At 45.8% G+C, this 20032-nt stretch overlaps 1 protein-coding gene across 21 annotated transcripts in view; it reads left to right on the forward strand.

The window, feature by feature from the left end:
* Positions 1-20032, forward strand: part of CAMK2B (calcium/calmodulin dependent protein kinase II beta) — a 1630344-nt gene that overhangs the window by 753493 nt on the left and 856819 nt on the right. For 14 of the 21 annotated variants that reach the window (XM_069618978.1, XM_069618982.1, XM_069618983.1 and 11 more), the window contains exon 6: positions 14397-14469. The exons of the other annotated variants lie outside the window; for them this stretch is intronic. In XM_069618978.1, the coding sequence (XP_069475079.1) occupies positions 14397-14469 (73 nt within the window). The remainder of the gene's footprint in view (positions 1-14396; positions 14470-20032) is intronic. 21 annotated transcript variants of the gene reach the window in all.

Consider the following 20032-nt stretch of genomic DNA (forward strand, 5'->3'; position numbering starts at 1 on the left):
TTGCAAATGAAATGAAATGAAATGATATTTTATTTATATTGCGCTCCTACACAAGTGTTTCAGAACGCGAGAAATGTGATATCTGGGTATTAGTGAGAGTCTAATAGATATGTGCGGCTGTGAAGGGTGCTCCTGGGAATCTACATGTGTTCTATTGTCTGTACTGTGGTGTTTGGTCTATGCATCTCACCTTTAGTTGTTTGGATGATGATGTTGGAAGGATAAAAGGGAAGCAGTTTATTGAAGTGATTCAAGAAATAAGAAGGTCAGTGTATTCCTCATGAAGGTACTGCAATGTAAGGTGCAGGTATTTGCATTTTCCAGACATAGAAAAGCTTTTTAAACAGACAGCGGACGTGTGTGGCTATTAAGTGACAACAACTGGTTAGTTCTGCCAGCTGAAACCTTGGTTCACTTTCCTTAGGCTGAACACCTTACTGTTATTAGACCTTACAAACAACACAGTGATAAGAGAATAACTGGAATGCTCCATGCTCTGAAGCCACATAGTGTGCAGCCTTGACCTCTGTCACATTCCAGTGAGAGTGGGATGAGGGTTTATTTGTTCTGTAGAGGATTAGCAAAACAATATAGAAACGAAATATCAAAGGCAATGGAAAAATAGTGGACTCTTTCTTTGTGACCTCTTCTTCCTCACATCACCACCACTTCCTACCCGAATATACCCTCAGAAAATCACTCCACCTCCCTCATTTCATGTCTGTACCTCTCATTCCTCATCACCAGCACCCACTCTACTGTGCTGTAGTAGATGTGACGTCTGTCCCTATTAATTAATTTCTACAACAGGCTGGTATCGGAGGAGTGGGTTATGTGGTGACCCCCGTCAAAGGATTGCAAAGGGATGGGGGAGCCATGGGGGTCCAGGCTTGCATGAGAGAATATGATGGAGGATGGAAAGTGGGATGAAAATGTTAATCTGGGCACTAAAAGAGGTGGGTATGGAGTTGCAGTCTCCATTTCATCAAGAACTCAGGGGCAATGAAACCAAAATTCCAGACTGCCCCTGGTTTACAGTCACATTCTCTCATCTTGGAAATGAGAGTTGCAGATGTCAAAATGCAGTTGGGGTGCGCATTTAAGAGCATGAAAACATGACTGGGTCTAGTGGCAGATTTGCCTGGACAGTGTTCAGAATAGGAGCTCAGTAGGCAAACCCCATCATTTGTTGGTAATTAAATAATGGGAGCACAGGCTTGAGAAACATGGGACCTCCTTTTCTAAGGCTTTTTACCAATCCAATACATTCTGGGAACTTCCTCATCAGAACCCTAGTACAGGGTTTGCACCATATTTGAACTAGAGATCACTCAGATTCTGGTAACTCTGGCTGGACTATGTGATGCTTGTGTGAGGCCTTTTTCTTCTCTCTCTCAGACTACTTTTGCTGTGCTTATTACAGTGTGAAATATAGGTGGCACATACTTATCACCTGAAATTCTGTGTCATGTCTAGTTTCCCTACTATTTGAACAGTTCCTACCTCACATATATTTTCAACATCTACTCCCAAAAGAGCATGTACCTTAGATGAAATGCCCATATTTGTCAATAGACTATTCCGCTTCTCAGATGTCACACAATATGTCTTTCATTTCTGACAACCCTTACATCTTTTTCAGCATTATGATATTATCACCAACGTTAATAACAGCCGATTCTAAGGTTTCCTTATGTCATTGTCAATATAAATATCAATATTGCAAAATTAGAAAATTGCATATTTATACATTACACTTTTGTGTTTATTAGCTATTTTAATGTATTGATTTTATTTTCTCAAAAAATCTTTACATTTCTTACACCAAGCAAAATGGAGGTGGAGTCACTTAAAAGTGTTTCATAGTATTTTTATTGTTCATCCATTCATATGTCTGGTACACTAACAAGTCATTTTGTAGTGCCAAGTACACAAAGCGCCAACATATGTTTTGTGGTGTGCTAACTTTCTCATGGCTTGAGCAGTTCTCTAATATTAGCTTTAAGCTGTTCAGAGATCATAATTATTCTGGGCATATTAGCCAGGGCAGACGTACAGTTTACTGTTTCCAATATCTGCATTGGGCCGGTCAGTCCCTGTGAGACACGTTTCATTCCAAAAGGATGTCCTATTTGAATTTATAAATATTTGAATGCTAAAATATTTCATTACTCACATATTTTCATACAGCTATATTACAAAATGTTCACATATCAATGTTTATGGTAATATTGGTATTAATAGAAATATTTTAATATTAGGATATGTTTTTGTTTACATAACCTATATTAACATATATTGGTACCTTAGTAACATTTGCATTTATTTTTAATTGGTCTTTTTTAATGTTAACATACTTTAATATTACATTTTGCTAGTATCGGTATTCTTTTATTGGCATATTGCGACACTCCGTTTTTTTTTATTTGTACATGCCAAAGTTAGCATATATTATTTTGAGTTTTATAGCCACACCCCTTCTACTTCCCACAGATAGCTTTATACCCCAAATCTTTTTTTTTCATAAAACTGGAAACTCTTCAATTTGCTTATTATTGTGATGCATTTTTCAATCCCTTATAAAACTTCACATTTCCCAGTAGAATTCTTCAAAACAACACAAACTGGAAAGCAAAAAACGCTCACTGTAAAGTAGAAATCCAAATTAATTTTAAAGATTTTTCTTCTTATGTAAATGCTTCTCCCGTTGCTTGTGCTTCTCAGGTGTTAAGGCCTAAAGGGCAGATTAGTGGCCTACCGACAGTCTGCACATTGACTGTCCCATGGCCATGAGTCTCTGAGTATTCTAAGAGATTATATTTCTTTTCAAATAATTATGATTGGCTCTGCTTCTTGACTTCCTGCATGGTTATTCCCCTAAATATTCGCACTGCCATCTTAATGGACTCCCGCAACGCAGTGGAAACTAGTTAATTTCACAGTCGGCTGATGTGTTGCCCCACTACCTCTGCAGATGATGTCCCTTGTCTCTGCAAAGACTATCATGTGATGGCCCTCACCCTTTTTTCAGAGGCAGGGTAATTGTAAAGCATTCTCCCAAAATTCTAATAGAACAGCCATCTGATTCTCTGGGTCATCATTTTAATTCAATATAACTCCCTTGAGTTCTCCTTGTTAACCTTTGACTAGCATTTTAATCTTTATCCCTTTAGGCTCTGAACCTTAAGTAATGTTACACGAAAAACAGGAAAATCCCAAAAGTCATCACAATGGTAAAGTTAGGACAGATCAGAATCATCTGATGTACTTCTTTCACATACAGTCTGAGTCACCCTTGAAAGGTTTCACTATCTCTGACAGCACCCAACCCTTACCACTGCTTCCCATGCTTGCAAGTAGACATTCAAATGTTTGCCAGAATGGAGCTAACTATGCAGTCCCCATATAAAGCAGTCCCACATAAGCACTTGCTGCAACTTTATTTGGATAATTAGAGATTACAAATCTTCTTCATAGGACACAACATGCGCCCTGATCCCTTGCTGCAGCTTTCTTAGAACAAACAGTTATAACAGATCCTCCCTGGGTAAAAATAAGCCTCAAAAAGCTCCAACTGCTGCTTTCCTAGGAAGTCAATGATTACAGTTGTCCACATTCCCAGACACACACATGTTGGACCTGATTCGCACAGGTCGTCACCGAAGCAAGTCAGAGCTGCCACTGAGCATCTGAGACATGCACCAGCTATCCTCTGCCTGATTCACACAGTCCAACTCTAGAGTAAACCTGGGGATGCCTGGGGCATATTTAAGATGCTTAGATAAACGTTTGTTTCACAAAGCATTTCTAAAAGGCATCTCGAGAGGCTTTAAACCTCTTTAAACAAGCTCCAGTTTAAGACTTTTTGAAACAGGTTTTGCTGCAGGTGCAAATCTTAGATGCTTACAGGCATCCTCTGATTTGTTTCAGTGCAAATCTTTACGAATCAGGCCCCATATTATATGTTGACATTTTACCCACCTTATTCCACAGACAGATAAATCTAAAGGAACACATTACCATACACATGTCTACATTTGCACTTATTTGTAGCTTTCTCGGATGGCATATTTGAGACTCTTGCAAACACCTTATAGTACATTCTGTTTACACGTGAGCTGGTGCACATTAGTATTCAATGGAGCACCTCTAAGCTCGTTCAAACATATTTCCTTGCACATCGTCGCACTAGTGTGCACAGCTCTGTCTCAGAACCCACATTCAGAGCTTGTGGCAGCTCCGCCTCTCATAATAAAGCCTCAGTTTTATAGCAGAGGAGAGCACCACACACCGAGCAGAGGAGAGCACCACACACCAACTATTAGTGACAATGCACTAGTGCATAAATCCACAGACACTACACAAATGCACACCAACACAATACAATTAAAACACCTAACAGTCTCTGGACCCCCTTGTGGATACACTTAACTAGTGTGCATGTGTACAACCCCACTCTAACCTCTTATGATCCACACACCCAACACAAACACTAGTACACATCCGAGACACTGAGTCCTGCCCATACGGTTACAACAATCTAATCGAACCAACTCCCACACACAACACAACACACAGAGATGCCAGTTGCCCCTGGTTCTGAACCTCTCCTATCCTCACTAGCACACCCCGCCCTCTTCTCTTGCAGAGAACCATGTGAGTGCCTGGACAATGCCCTCGGGTGGTAGCGTTGCACGATATAAATCAACATAACATAAAAATGCAACTGGGCCTGAGAACAACGTGAGACCAGGGTTGGTTTGTAAGAATCAGGGAGATTTTGGGAGGTCCTCCTCAAGATCCCTCTTGCCTAAGGATGAACAGCACTGACTCTTAAGTCAAACAAGGGATTTACTAGAACACTTGGCTGACAATTTGTTAGTGAGAATGGACAAAATCTGTAGAAAGTTTAAATTACAGCATTGGACACAGATGCAATTTCAGGAAATACATAGGATCGTAGCAGGTTTCTCTTAAAGTAAAATGTTTTATTTCTCGAAGATTATAGATTAATAAAACTCCTTTTAACAAAAAATAGCAAACCAAGGCTTTGAATGTAAAGTAAATGCTAACCAAGTAACAGTGGTTGAAAATGTCTTCCCTGGCAATGATAAGCCTCCTAGTAGTCTTTGATTAAGCGCAACGTTTAGTGACAGTTCTGTTCATTCAAAAGTACTCCCAGAGTGAGCTGGCTTGGTATTATACCAAGATGGAGAGAGTTCAAAGTACAGAGGCTATGGATCTACACAGTGAGACATTTAACTGAAAACCCAGTGTACACGTACATGTCTCAGAATCTTTGCAACACATTGCACTAAATCCTGTGCCACCTTAGACAATGGGTCCAAAATAATGTACACAAAAAGAGGAGCCATGACAGCATTTCCACAAGTCTCTTAAATGTATCTCATAGCAGAAATGTTATCAGACTGTAGAAACAAATGGTTTCAACCAAATGGGCTGCATGCTATCTTCCCTTTTACAGTGAAGCTGTGATACGCAAGTGGGAAGTTCAAGGCACTATGTAGCACCATATTCTTGCTGGCTGACCAGTGTCTGGTCAACATGGCTTTTTTCACTAGGCTGGACGTATATGTACTGGCAGCCAAGAATTCTCAGGGTCATGTGGCCATATGCAATGGATTTGTCTTTTCTCTATAATCAGGATGCTGGCAGTCCAAGAATGGAAGGAAGAGGTTCACCACTGCTAAGGAAGCTGAGATGAGCAGCTCCTGCCACTCTAGTGTTCGGCAATTTCATTCAAAACTGGACATACTTTATAGTGCAACCGTCAGACATTCAATCAACTCCCACATAAATATTGCATCTACAAAGGGGAAGAAACAGAATGCAGATAATCTGGAACACTTAATTCAGGTGATAGTGGAGTTTTAAAACAGAGATGTGTGTCTTTTGTGCTCACCTGTCAGCAGAACAGAATTAATTAATAAAGAGGTGTGACCTCCCTTGCAACTGTAGCTCTGGAATTTCACTTGACACTGACCACTTCAGTCATCTATCATGTGGCCTCTTTTGGATTTCTATAGGGAAGTCCCATCCTTTCATGAAGCCAGTTTACAATGATCATTCATAAAAGGTTGTTTTCCCAATCTTTTCCAAGTGAAGGAAAAGCAAATTGAAAACAGTTTTGCAGGTATGCCTTGATGTCACAGGAGTCAAATGCTTTGACCTTTCTTTAATAAAATGTACAGCACAAATCCTGTGATTTCTTTTTAATCCCACCAGCTCACTGCAAAGATCTAGAAAAAGTGATTACACATCTAAGACTAGGTGTTTACATCTCTGCACCACATTGTCAAATGTAAACTTGTATCTATTCACATCAATTGGCATCAGACGGATAAAGTATGAGGTGCAATAGCAGTGTAAAGGCCTCATGAAAACCATGAGTAAAGCTCAAAACAATATAGGGGAACAAAGCTAAAGCATAATCCACTATCTCACGCATCACACACAGAACTGCCTAAACTCCCTGCAATCTGCACTTAGAAAACCACATACCTACAAGCTGTGCTACTTCAGCCTGTCCTCCGAACACCACACATCCACATCTGACACTCTGTAGCTTCACTCATAGCTCCACTCACCTCACTGTGTGAGATATCTGCATTAACCCTCAGAACACTACAGTCATCACAAAATATGAGCACTTTACAGCATGCGCTTACAGTACCACACTCCCAATATCAGTCCTGCTCCAGACTACCTGCAAAGTTACATAGACACTCTGTGTGAATACTTTGCAGCCTTCTCTGTGAGCACTACAAACAAGGGTGGTTGTGATTTCTGCCGACTCCCCTTCAAAGAACCATACACCCAACTCTGATCTTTCTATATCCTTTACTTGGAGCAACACCCACTTGCAAAGTCTCAACTTTTGTCAGTCTGCCCTTAAAACACTTCACACTCTCCTGTCTGAGATCTCTGAAGGCTGCCCGAGGTAGGCCAAGCAGAATATTAAGCCTTGCCCTTAGAACATCATACTCCTTAATGTCTGAAATCTCTGTAACCTGCCCTTGGAACTTCACATGCCCCACTCTCAGAGCTTTGTATAAAGAACCACAAGCATATCACACACACAGACTGTCTGAGCTCTCCAAACTGCCCATCGAGCATCACCCATCACACTATCAGAGCTCAATGCAGACTAGCTTTAGAACATCACACACAACAATGTCTGTGATCTCTGCAGAAAACCTGCACCCACACATTTGGGGCTTTGCAGAGCTTGTAAGAGCATCCTGCACCCCCATTATTTGGGATACAGGCAAGTTGCCTTCAGAGCATTCTGCACATCCATAGTTTGAGCTCTTTGCACCATGCTGTCAAAGCACCCCATACTCCTATGTTCCGTCCCCTTTCCTCCATACTTGTGGGACATCTCTCCGTCCTGTGGGACGGGACCGGAGCACTTTGTAAAAAGCATCCACATTTTTTTCAAAAATGTGTCCCTCCTCTCTTTCCTGCGCGGGGCCCGGCACGCGGCCGTAACCCGCCCACCTTGGCACCACCCCGCGCATCGCCCATCAGTCCTTTTCTCCGCTCGATCGGGGCTGGACGCACTTGCATCCTCTGAAGATTTTCTTCCCTTTTTTCCTCTCTGGCTCTCGCTAGCGTTCGTTTACTAGTCTGTCTATGTCTTTCAAATTAGACTTTCCAGATTGTTCATCGTGTCACCGTCGCTTCGCGAGGGCAGATCCCATCCTCTTTGTTTAGAGTGTTTGGGTCCGGAACACCATTGGGACTCCTGTTTTTACTGTGACTCCCTTTTGGACCGGGCACTTCAACGTCGGTTGGAGCGATGGGAGGAGGCGTTCCGACGAACTCCTCCTTCGCATTTTCAGGCGTTCATCGACGAGAAGAAGAAACGCTCTGTAAGTTCTTTACTTTTCAGAGCACCCCGGCCGGGGGATACCTTTCCGGGTTCCTCTCGGTCCGGGAGGGGCGTTGATCGCTCTGTCACCGGGGTTCGCCCTGAGGTGCCCGTTGAGCCTAATAATTCTACTAGAGTTTTCTCCAAGGGTCTCCGTAAGGGGCCTGTGAACACAGGAGTACGCTCCGAGGCCCCTTCTGTGGGGGCTGTTTGTAGACCCAGTTCTACTGAATCGTGGGGTACCGGAGCTCGCTCTGAGGCCTCTCTGTCGGCTTCCCTCAAAAACAAGACCGGGGTGCGCCCCGAGGCTTTGGCTGGGCTGGTTGTTACCGAACGGATGTTCGAGGCCCGTACAGATAAGGCTGTTACCGGGCCTAGGTCTAAGGTCCCTCGTTCAGAGGCTAAAGCTACCAACAGTTCTGAGAGGCCGGACAAGGCTTTGTCGGTGAAAGCGGTTGCTCACCGTTCCGACCTTGTGGTGATACCAGATCTGTTGAGGGGGCAAAGAAGCAAAGTTCTTCTTTTACCAGCAGTGCCGAGGTCCTTCCTTCGAAGGCTCAGTTGGCGGTTGGTATGTCACAAAAACATTCCAGGCCTCATAGTACCGGCTCAGCCGAGGTTCCTTATGTTAAGGCTAAGATTAAGACCCCTGATCCATCGACGGGGACCCCTGTCTCACTTCCTCACGTGCCGCAGTTCCCCTCAGATGAGGACAAAATGGCGCCCGTTCCTGCCACAACCGCGACGGCCGTTTTAGGTGCTACCCCTACAACTACGCCATCGGCCTCTGGTGTAGGGCTCGGTCCCTTGGGTGAACCTAAGGTCCCTTGTGCGCATCCTTACCGGCACCCGGATGCCTCTTCCGCACAATGTTTCATTGCCCGCGGGGGCAGCTCCTTTGATTTATGTGGATACATCGGTGGAGGGGCCGGTGTGGCACCCTTCCCCGTTACGTCCCTGGATTTGTCCACCTCATGAGAGGCCTCCTCAGGTTCCGAAGCAATCTCCTGAGGACGCCTTTTTCAAGCGCTTATGTGCACCGACCCCATGAGGGAATATTTCAAAGGGCTTTTCAAGGAGATATGTCCACCTGCGCCTCCGGCTCCACCCGTTCCTCCGGTGGTTCTGCCGGCGCCTCCCTTGCCCGTGGTGCCTCCCCCGGCTCTTCTGCCTGTGCATCCATTGTCCCCAGTGGACAAGGCAGTGCCTGACACGGCTCAGCAGGACCCAGACCTGTCAGATGACCCTCAAGGCGATCAGGACAACGAGGACCTTCCCCGCTCTATCAGAGCCTTTCATGACCGGGTACTGGACATGATGAGTTTCTTAGATGTTCCGGTGGCCGAGGCACCCGCTCCGCAGGAGGGCGTGCTTTCTAGGGCGTTTACCCTGTCTCCCTTGGATCGTACCAGCCTGTTCCTGCAGAAGGACGTTCTGGCCGAGGTCCGAAGAGTCTGGGAAAAGCCACACTCGGGACTTTTTGTCAATAAGAAGATTGACGCGAGGTACAGGCTGCATTCTTCGGAAGAGGTGGCCCTGTCGTCTTGTCCGCCTCCCTCCTCCACAGTGGTGGCTGCGGCTACGTTGCAATCCAGACCTGCAGCATCCTCTTCCATGATGGCTACTCAGGTCTTGGGAAAGGAGGACAAGCTCGTGGACTCCCTAGGGAGGAAAATCTTTGCCAACTCAGCCTTGCAGCTCAGGCAGGCCAACGCTGAGTTGATATTGGCGGGAGCTAACATGCAGATGTGGAAAGGTCTGTCGGAGTTTGAGGAGCACATCCCGGTCGAGAAGTTGGAAGACTTCAAAGGAGGCCTTTCCGATGCCAGCGTCTTGGCCCAGGATCTCCTGGAGGCTGCGGCTCATCACGTAGACACCTCGGCTCGCGGCCTGATGCTTGGGGTTGATACCTCACGGCAGGCGTGGCTGCATGCCACTAAATTTTCTAAGGAAGTGCAAGACAAGGTGTTGGACCTTCCATTCGATGATAAGGAGCTTTTTCATTCTACTACTGATGTAGAGCTCACCAAGACCAAGGATAGCACTCAGACGGCTAAATCATTGTCTGTTCTGGTCAAAGCTCCTCTCAAATCCCAGAGAATGTTGTCGCAAATTCGACTCTCCTCTGGTTTTAGGGGCTTCCTCGACCGCGAATCTTGCAGAGTGGATACTCCTGCGGGGAATAACCGCCGTAGACAACAACGCATGCGTTTTTTCTCCCGCTCCTCAGCCTCCTCATCTGGTTCAGGTGGCACCGCCACTGATAAACCTGCCAAATGAGGATTTTCCGCGCTCGCATGAGACCACGGTGGGAGGACGCATTGCGTCTCATTGGGAGGCGTGGCAGACCATCACAGAAGACAGATGGGTCTTGTCAGTCGCTCGAGCGGGCTTCCGCTTACCTTTACCCCCTACCCCACCCCTCAACCCTCCTTTTCAGCTGTCGGGCTCACCCTCCCTCAAGGCCGAGCTTCAGAAAATTCTGGACCTCAGAGCTGTGGAACCCGTTCCTCTTGGGGATCGAGGGGAGGGCTTCTACTCCCGGCTGTTTACGGTGCCCAAACCCAACCAGGCTGTCCTGCGCACCATCCTAGACCTTTCCCAGTTCAATCTTTTCCTACCCCAAGAGAAATTCAAGATGATCACGCCCAGCCAGATACGCTCCTCCTTACAGATGGGCGATTGGCTCAGCGTTGTAGATCTTCAGGATGCGTATATGCATATCCTGATTTGGAATCCACACAGGAGATAGCAACGCTTCTCTTTGGGAGAGGAGCACTTCCAGTTTCGGGTGCTTCCTTTTGGCCTCAGCTCGGCGCGGCATGTCTTCACGAAGATGATGTCGGTGATTGCGGCCTATCTTCGTCTCCAGGGTATCCATGTGTATCCTTATTTGGACGACTGGCTCTTACGCAGCCCTTGTCCGCTGGCAGCAGCGGGCAACCTCCAGTCTCTCCTTCAGCTCCTGTTCCGTCTTGGGCTGTCAGTGAACTGGAGGAAATCCTCCATGACGGTCTCACAGGACCTTAACTTCCTGGGTTTTCGTTGGAACACGATCGACTGCAGAGTACAGAATACAGAGTACAGAGTACAGAATGGCAGATCTGTTAGCCACGTGTCAGATGTTTGCGCAGTCGGAGAGCATGTCGGCCTGGCGGTTACAGAGGCTTCTGGGTCTCATGGCCTCGTGTGTGCTGGCTCTTCCTCTTGCTCGTCTCAAAATGAGACGGATCAGATGGCTCTTCGGAGTTCATGGCGTCAGGCAGTGGATCCGGATTCCATGCGGATAATGATTCCGGATTCCATGAGAGTGGACCTGGATTGGTGGTCATCTCTCAGCAATCTGTCTGGGGGTGCGGGGTTTCAGGACCCGGTCCCCATGGTGACGATTACGTCGGACTCCTCCCTTCTATGGTGGGGTGCGACGTTAGATCTTCTTCAGGTCTCAGACCTCTGGTCGCCTCAGGACAAGCTCCTGCACATAAATCATTTGGAGCTCCTGGCGATCTTCCTAGCGCTCAGGGCGTTCAGACCGCTCATTGTCAATAACCTTGTCCGCATAAGAACGGACAATGTGGTGTCAATGTATTACATAAACAAGCAAGGGGGAACGAAGTCTCCCCCCCTCGTGGACCTGTCCATCCAGATTTGGGAGTGGGCCGTGCTTCATGGTGTCTGGCTGCTTGCAGTGCACATCCTGGGCCAGCTGAATGTCACAGCGGATGCCCTCAGCTGGCGGACAGTGGTCAGCTACGAGTGGGAATTGAAGGCGGTGGTCCTCTCATGGATTTTCTCGCGTTAGGGCACACTGGAGGTGGACCTCTTCGCTACGGCGGTGAACAAGAAGCTTCCTCAGTATGCCTCCAGAGGGAGGCTGGGTGCCTCCTCTCTGGGGGATGCTCTCGAGATTCCATGTCACAACGTGAGAGCTTACGCCTTCCCGCCTCTGCCTCTAGTTCACTGTGCAATTTGGAAGTTGAAGAACTCGGCGAACTGTTCCCTTCTACTCATAGCCCCGTGGTGGCCGGCCAGGTTTTGGTTCTCAGAACTTCAACACCTGTCGGTGTATCCGCCGATCAGGTTACCAGTAACTCCCGATCTTCTACACCAAGGGGAACAACAGATGCGGCACCCCTCCCCACAATCGCTCAGCTTGGCAGCATGGTGCCTGAGTTCAAGTCTTTAGAGCATCTGAGTTTGTCTGCGGATAACATGCGCATTATCCAGGCAGCCAGGAAACCCTCGACCAGATCTCAATACAAGAGTAAATGGCTCAGGTTCTGTCATTGGTGTTTGGAGAAGAAGTTGGATCCGAGGGTGGCCAAGATTGACACAGTGCTGTCCTTCGTGTCCTCCCTAGCAGAGTCAGGGGTTCATGTTCTGTCATGCAGGACTTATCTCTCAGCGGTTTCCGCTTACCTTTCTACAGACCTGTGTTCTTATTCTCTAACTAACCCATTGGTGAAGAGGCATTTTGCTGGCTTGACACGCCTCTACCCTCCAGTTCGTAATCCGCACCCGCCATAGGACCTAAATGTAGTCCTGACGGCGCTGTGCCATAAACCTTTTGAACCAATGGCAACGGTGGACTTCAAGTACTTGTCTTGGAAAGTGTCCTTTCTGCTCGCCGTTACATCAGCAAGGAGAGTGAGTGAGCTCCAGGCATTGTCGGTGGAGCATCCTTTCTTGGTCTTTCACAAGGACAAGGTAGTCCTTTGGACAAACCCAGCTTTCCTACTGAAGGTGGTGACCGAATTCCATCTGAATCAGTCGATCTCCCTTCCGGTCTTTTTTCCGAACCCTGCCTCAGAGGCTGAAAGGGTTCTACACTCTCTTGATGTCCGAAGAGCTCTTAAGTTCTACCTGGACAGGACTTCCGAGCTTAGGAGTTCTTCTCAACTTTTTGTGACCTTCGGTAACCCTCAGGGCAAGCCGGCGTCTAAGGCAACTATTTCTAAGTGGATCGCCACCTGCATCACGGAGTCTTTCACCGTCCATGCAAGGTCTGAAACCTCCTAAGGGTATCCATGCACACCTGGTGCGGGGCAAGGCAGCCACGGTTGCTTTTCAGAAATATGTCCCCTGGGAGTCCATCGCTAGGGCAGCTACTTGGGCCTCCCCATCTGCTTTCGGTAAGCATTACTGTCTCGACATGAGCTCAAGAGCTGACGCTCAGTTTGGTCAGGCTGTGCTAAAGAACCTGTTTCAGTAAGGGGTATTTCCATCCACCCGTAGTTCCTGTAAGGAGTGCTTAGGAATCTCCCACAAGTATGGAGGAAAGGGGACAGGACGTAGGAGTATTACCAGGTTACTCACCGTAGTGACCACCTTACTCCTAGTCCATAGTCCCCTTTCCTCCATACACCCGCCCGCCGTCCCCTCTAATAAGGTTCCTCTGTTATTGCTAATGGGTCTTTGACCTGGCGATAGAAAAGAACTGATGGGCGATGCGCGGGGCGGAGCCAAGGTGGGTGGGGTTACGACCGCGTGCTGGGCGCCGCGCAGGAAAGAGAGGAGGGACACATTTTTGAAAAAAATGTGGATGCTTTTTACAAAGTGCTCCGGTCCCGTCCCACAGGACGGAGAGATGTCCCACAAGTATGGAGGAAAGGGGACTATGGACTAGGAGTAAGGTGGTCACTACAGTGAGTAACCTGGTAATTATCTGAGCCCTCTGCAGTCTGTACTGTGAACTAGAGCACCCACACCTCTGAACCCTATACACTCTCACCTCTGAGTACCCCACATCCTCGGTTTGCGCCAGGGTTACCACCAGTGGTGGTGCACCTGCCATCAACGAGAATGAATCTCTGCCGCAATGTATACTGTTTCCATTTCGTATCTTCTATCTCCCTCCGTCAATGGCAATTATCCACTTTGTTTTTGTCCTACTCTCCCTTGCTGCCTTCCCCAAAGCTCTCTTTCTCTGTCTTCCTCTGTAGCACACCAATTTGTATTTGTATTTCTTTCTCTCCGTGCTCTCTCTATTACATACCTATCGTAATCTCCCTCCTCTTATTAGCTTTCTCTCTGTTGCCTTTCCATCTCTTACACCATAATTTCTCCCATAGTCACTCCATAGCACCCTCCCATCTTTATTTTTATTCCCTTTGTTGTCCCTTGCACCACCTCTTACCCTTATTGTCTCTTTCCCTTGATCTCCTTCTATACTGCCTTAGTTTCTCTCCCTCTCTTCTTACTGTGCTTTCTGTCCTGGCCTCTCTCTATATTTATCTTTCTCATTGTTCTCAGTCACAGCCTTTTATAGATTTTGGGGAAGAGAAGAGTGAACATATCTCCATCTGAGTAGGTCAGTCTGGAATAATAATTAGAGAGGTTTTCTACAGGGGCTTCAGGGGTGGACAGATTGAGATTAGAACCAGTTATATATCGCTATACCTCCTTCACATCCCCTCCTCTTCCCCCCTTCCCTCCGACCAGCCTGTATGGTTGTTACCACTCACACTTGTGAACTAACACGCCCCCTGGTGTTTGCATGCAGTCATTGCATCCAGCAGATCCTGGAGGCTGTTCTCCATTGCCACCAAATGGGGGTGGTGCACAGAGACCTCAAGGTGAGTGTTCGAGCCCTGCAGCGCTGTCTGTCTTTGGGCCTGTGCTGAGGTGGGCTGTCCTAATGGGAAATTAGGAGATTCCCCAAAAGGCTGTTGCCTCTGGAAGATCAGTCGGGCTGGGGTAGCGGCAGTTCAATGACCTTCCAGAGGCACCAGTCTGTCATGTAATCTCCAGCTTTCCCTATGTACCAGTCTGCCTCTGGGCCTCTGCATGCCTTGGGACTGTGGTCTGGGTCTGTGTCAAGGAATGCAACTCTTGTGTTAATGAGAATGTGTTGCCCTCGCCCCTAACCCCCTATTTAAATAAAATGCAAGTTTTACATGGCATGAGGGCCAAAGAAAAAAAAAGTCTTTTCACACAGTCTGCTGGAGTCCACAGCTAATCATGGGCCTGCTTGTCGGGTGCTGAAGATGTCATGGGGACAGAAAGACTGGAAAAATGGCAAGGGTGCAGACTCCATGACTACGCATGGGGTGCCCTTGGCGGCCATCTTTGATCAAAACAACTGTTTGGAAAAAAAGCCCTTTCAGACCTAGTGAAGTGGAGGTGCACACAGCCCCAAAATCTGACTCAAATTCCTGGTAGCAGACTACCACCGAAAAGCTGGGGTAGTTTATGGTTTTCATTATAGACTCTTTGCACTTGTAGTGCAGATGATTCTGTCCCTCCAATAGACTATGTCACATTTTGAGGTTGTGAAGCCATGATCCTTGGATTGTAGTAAACCAGCAAGGAGATTGTTCGTACAGCAAACTGCAACTTCCTCTCTACAGTATCCATGACAGTTCCATGCCACACATTAAATCTGATAGAAGACAAACATTTCATAGTCTCTTTCAGAGATTAATATTTTAATAATTTAATTCCACTCTATAAGGATCGAAGTCCCTTATCACCAAAACCTCCATTCAGCCGCATTGGACGAAGATTATTTATCATGTAAGTCCTTTATTCTCAAAAACTGAATCTACACAAGAGATGAAGACGTTAATATTGGCATATGAACCTCTAAGTATCACCAGAGGTGGATCCTAAGGTTGCAGTCCTTGGCAATCAAGATGCACCCCATCAATGAAGCCCCAACTAGGACAAAATGCCTCTCAGGTTTTAAGTGGGCATGAGCATTTGAGAAGTTGCCTAGCGAGGGTCAAGTCTGGTTTGCATATTGTTGATCCACTCTGGTAAGGGCACAGATGAGCGAAGAAATTAGGGATGTGAGGCTACACAGAACTATTCTGAGTGGTTACGAACCTGTGGACTTTGCAGTTCCATTCAAAAATGTTTGGTTTTCTCACCAAAGTTTCAGGAAAAATGTATCTGACGATAACGTACCTAATGTATTAAGACATGCGTCCATTGTACAAATGATTTCGTTTTGATGTATCTGTTTTCTTTTATGGGGTGTCTTATTAATGTCTCTCATCAATCCTCAGAAACTCGTCACATGCAAAGAAATTTGTCAATTGGTTTTCCAGTAAACCACTGGGCACCAACATATTTCTTAAGCCTTTGGTACCGAGAACACAGAGACCCTGGTAGCGTAGTTCCAGGAAATAGGGAAAAGTGCCAACTGTCATATTATGGAGAAACGAGGTAATGGTCTTATCAAACGATGAGGTTCCCATAAATACCTTGTTTGTATCTGACCTGTCAATGCCAGTGTTGCTTGATGATCCACTGGTTGAACCAATATAAATGAACAATGGCACTTCTAGTTTAATTCCACTCTTTGGATAAATTTGAAAATGAAATTCTTACTCCCTGAAAGGACTTTTTTCCCTTCCCAAATCAAAGATGGCTGCAAATAAGATAAAGATAAAATGGAGTTAGGGTACAGAGGGGCAATATCAAACTAGAAAATGTTTAATGTTTGCATATGTTTTTTGTTTAGGTTTTTTATCTAGTGTTTAAAGACCAATGGGTTATCCAGGTTCTGTGTGACCCCAGCACCTATTATGACTGTGAGCTCTCAGGGTTCAAGGTGCTTTTTTCAGGGTTTCTCACTTAAATATACAAACACACCTCACTATTACTGCATTGGTGTCTTACTTTTTTCTTTGTGATGTTTTTAAACTGTTTGAAGGATGTGTTTCGATTAATACATGTATAGATAGATCAAATACAGTGGAATGCATGTTTTGTTTCATGGTGACATGATACATTTTTGTATGAAGGAGATAACTACTCCTTCCTTGACGACTGCAGTTACAATGTCTGTGGCAATACCTACTCATCAGCCATTTTCAGGGTGTGCTAAATGCAAAGGTACACTGGTATGCTCATGGTTAATGCAAAACTAGGATGAATTGTGGGACTAGAAGAGTTACAGGGCCACGGGGTTCACACCCATGGAGATGCAGTCTTTAAAGGGTAAGTCCAGGAAGTATGTGCTGGCAGCCACAGGTGACACAGCTGGAGATAAACCACATTTGTTCATGTTTCTCTTTGCCCCGGGTATCGAAAAAACTGTGGGTTCCTAACTCAAGGTTCATAAAAGATGTAGTGAGGTTGGGTTGATATTCGAGAGTTATAGGTCTTGCATATAGGTCTTGCATAGATGAGGGTTCTGTATTGAGAGCTAAAGAAGTAAGAAGCCATTGAGAGTTAGCTGTGCAGGGAGCAGTCTTTCATGCAAAAAAGAATGAAAGGCAAGCACCAACTGAGAGGACCTGAGCGTTGTGCTGAGTGATGGGTGGGGGGGGGGGCAATGAAGGGGCCTGAGGGCTTCACACAAGGGAATCCAAAACTAAGGAAAGTGGGGCGCAGTACTAAGACAATAATGTCTGCTCAGGAGGCATAGCACCTCTGTTAATAGATAGACCCCGACTAAAGGTAGCTGGGGATTTAACCGAGATACAAAGATGTACCTTTCTCTGGGCAAGTTTCATAAGGGTGGGTCACAGGAAGTTCAGTGCTCGGTCTCAGTCACTTTTGTCATGATCAACAGCTTTTTTCTCTAGAGCAATGCGCACACCAATATGCAGGCAGTCCATTTTCGGTAAAGCATATCTATGTATACCACCCTTTCCTCACGAGTTTAGATTTGTAGTTTTAGGCACTATGGATTGTCACAAGTAAACAGCAGCATTAATGCCAAAGCACATAACGAAACAATTGCATTTCTGTTTGGAACCAGTGGTGAGGATTTGACCCTTTTGGGTACGAGAGATTTAAAACCTTGCATCCTTTCCCTCTTCCCCCAAACCATTGTCTATAACAAGTTAGAGAACAACTGTGATTCAAAGGAATTGATGGCCTTTGCTAATTATCAGTTCCAAGTCACATGATCTCACTTTTTATGAAGAGTTAATGGTTACGAAGGACTTAACACAAATGTGATGTAGGGCTCTTTGGTGCACTCTTGACCCCTGAGCCTTTCAATGTAATCTTATTTGACTATAAGCATTCCCTGATTGACCACGTTGGGGAAGTTAAAGTGCAGGGAATTCCCTGGCCAGATACACTTGGTATCCTCCGAGAAGTGTAAATGGATTAATCATTTCCTCCACAAGACTGCAAATGGAATATGGATTCTATAGAACCAGAGAATTCCCAGGACTCTTATCATGTGTCTTCCCCAGTGAAGCTGAGTAAGCAAACAATTCTGGTTCGGCAAAATTAAAATGCTGATTTATTTATAAACATCACCTGAATGCAGCCATTAATACATTTAAGAAATGAGGGAAGGAAAATGATGAAAAGCAGAAATGACAAGATACCCCAAAGGTGTGCCTGCAGTTGACAATCTTTGTTAAGCCAGCTTGTTCACTGGAAATGCAGAGAAACTCCTGGAAAAGAAAAGCAGTAGTTTGTCTGGGTCTTTTCTGGGTTCTCGGAACGTGGTTCTTGATTTTGTTATAAGGCAATCCCTGACTCATGGAGTGCAGCAACAAAAGTCACTCTGTTCGAGGATCCTAGAAATGACCTGAGCCAAAGAACTGGTTCAGGAGGGGTCCTCCCAAGGAACCTCCCCTCTACCATTTGCTGTGTACTTAGAGGGATATCAATGCAAGTCTTCAGAGATATTCCTCCCGGGTCTTTAAAAACAGAGTTGCAGTAATGAACTCCAAGAGCAATTGAGCATGAGCATGATTCATGGGGGAAGAGGTAAAGCAGAAAGACACTGCCTTGTAGGAAATAAAGACCAGAATCTCAGCACCCCTACGTTTCAAAATAGCGATTTAAATGGAAGACTATGTTTGCAGTACTGGAGTACTGTGCATAGGAAGACAATTTTACATCACAGTTTTGAGGAGGTGATGCACAGCCTCTTATGCAGTGAAAATGATAAATATTATATATTGAGACATACTTTTGTTGGGCCGCAACTCTCGCGGCTAGGCAAGTGTATGCCCTTGTGTAAGCAGGGCCTGTAACTTCCTTATGGTGGCATCCTCCCCAGCCATACATGGGCAGCTGTCAGTAACATTCTGAACCATCCTCATTTCTGTGGAAATTCCCAGAGCAGATACATAGTATCAGCCTTTCCCTCAACCAGCGTGGCTTTCCGAAAGGGGAACGCCAGAGATAAACACCAAACATACAGAAGGTTTCTCTGCCCCACCCTCATTACTCACTGTAAACTAAGGGGCTCTGCTCATGTGTCATGGCTTTCAACCTAGTAACCACTGCTGCAAAAGGGGTCACTTCTGAATTATCTGCTCAGAGGGTTACTGGTAACGAGATGCTGGAGGGTGAACCTCTCCAGAACCACCCTCTGGAAACATCCCCCCACAAATAGAGGGGTCAAGGAATGTATGTAATTGATGGCCCATTCATACTAGTGTCACGTATACGGTACAATCACTATGTATTTTATATTTATTTATTTATTTATTTATTTATAAAGCGCTAAAGCCCGCAGGCATCAGACCGCATTCCAAAAAGACAGGACAGTGATTACAAAAACGGGACAAGAATAGACACGCAGAAGATCTTATCATGGGGAGCTGAGAGAGGTCGCTAGTCCAGTTTATTTAAAGAGTAGGGTCTTTAACTTCTTTCTGAAGAGTATGTAGTTGGTTTCTAATTTCAAGGATACGGGCAGTTCATTCCATTTATGGATGCTTCTGTTTGGAAAGGCCTTGCCCAGGCCGTTTTGCTTTTTAGCTGGGGTTGTCTGGAGAAGACCTTTGTTGGAGGATCTTAAATTTCTAGATGGTTCATGCCACTTGAAGTGTTTCTTCAAGTATGCTGGGGCTTTGCCATAAAAGCATCGGTGGACCATTATGAGGGATTTAAAAGTAATTCTCTCCTCCATGGCCAGCCAGTGTAGATCTTTTCTATCGCCTGTGATGTGTTCCCTCCTTGGCCTACCCGTGATTGTCCTAACAGCATTATTCTGAATTACCTGGCATTGCTTCAGGCATTTCATATTAGCTCCCAGAAGCAAGGAGTTGCCGTAGTCCAGTCTTGACAGTATAGTTGCTCTGGCTATGGTAATGCTGTTTTTTTGGTTGAGCAAGGGTCTAATTTTTCTCAGGAGTTTTTGGTGGTATTGACAGTTCCTTTTTAAATATGCTGTATGGGCCTCTGCTCCTAGTTAGGCTTGTAAGTAGACTC

Source organism: Ambystoma mexicanum, chromosome 10, assembly GCF_040938575.1.
Source record: "Ambystoma mexicanum isolate Mex_15411 chromosome 10, UKY_AmexF1_1, whole genome shotgun sequence".
Classification (NCBI taxonomy): Eukaryota; Metazoa; Chordata; class Amphibia; order Caudata; family Ambystomatidae; genus Ambystoma; species Ambystoma mexicanum.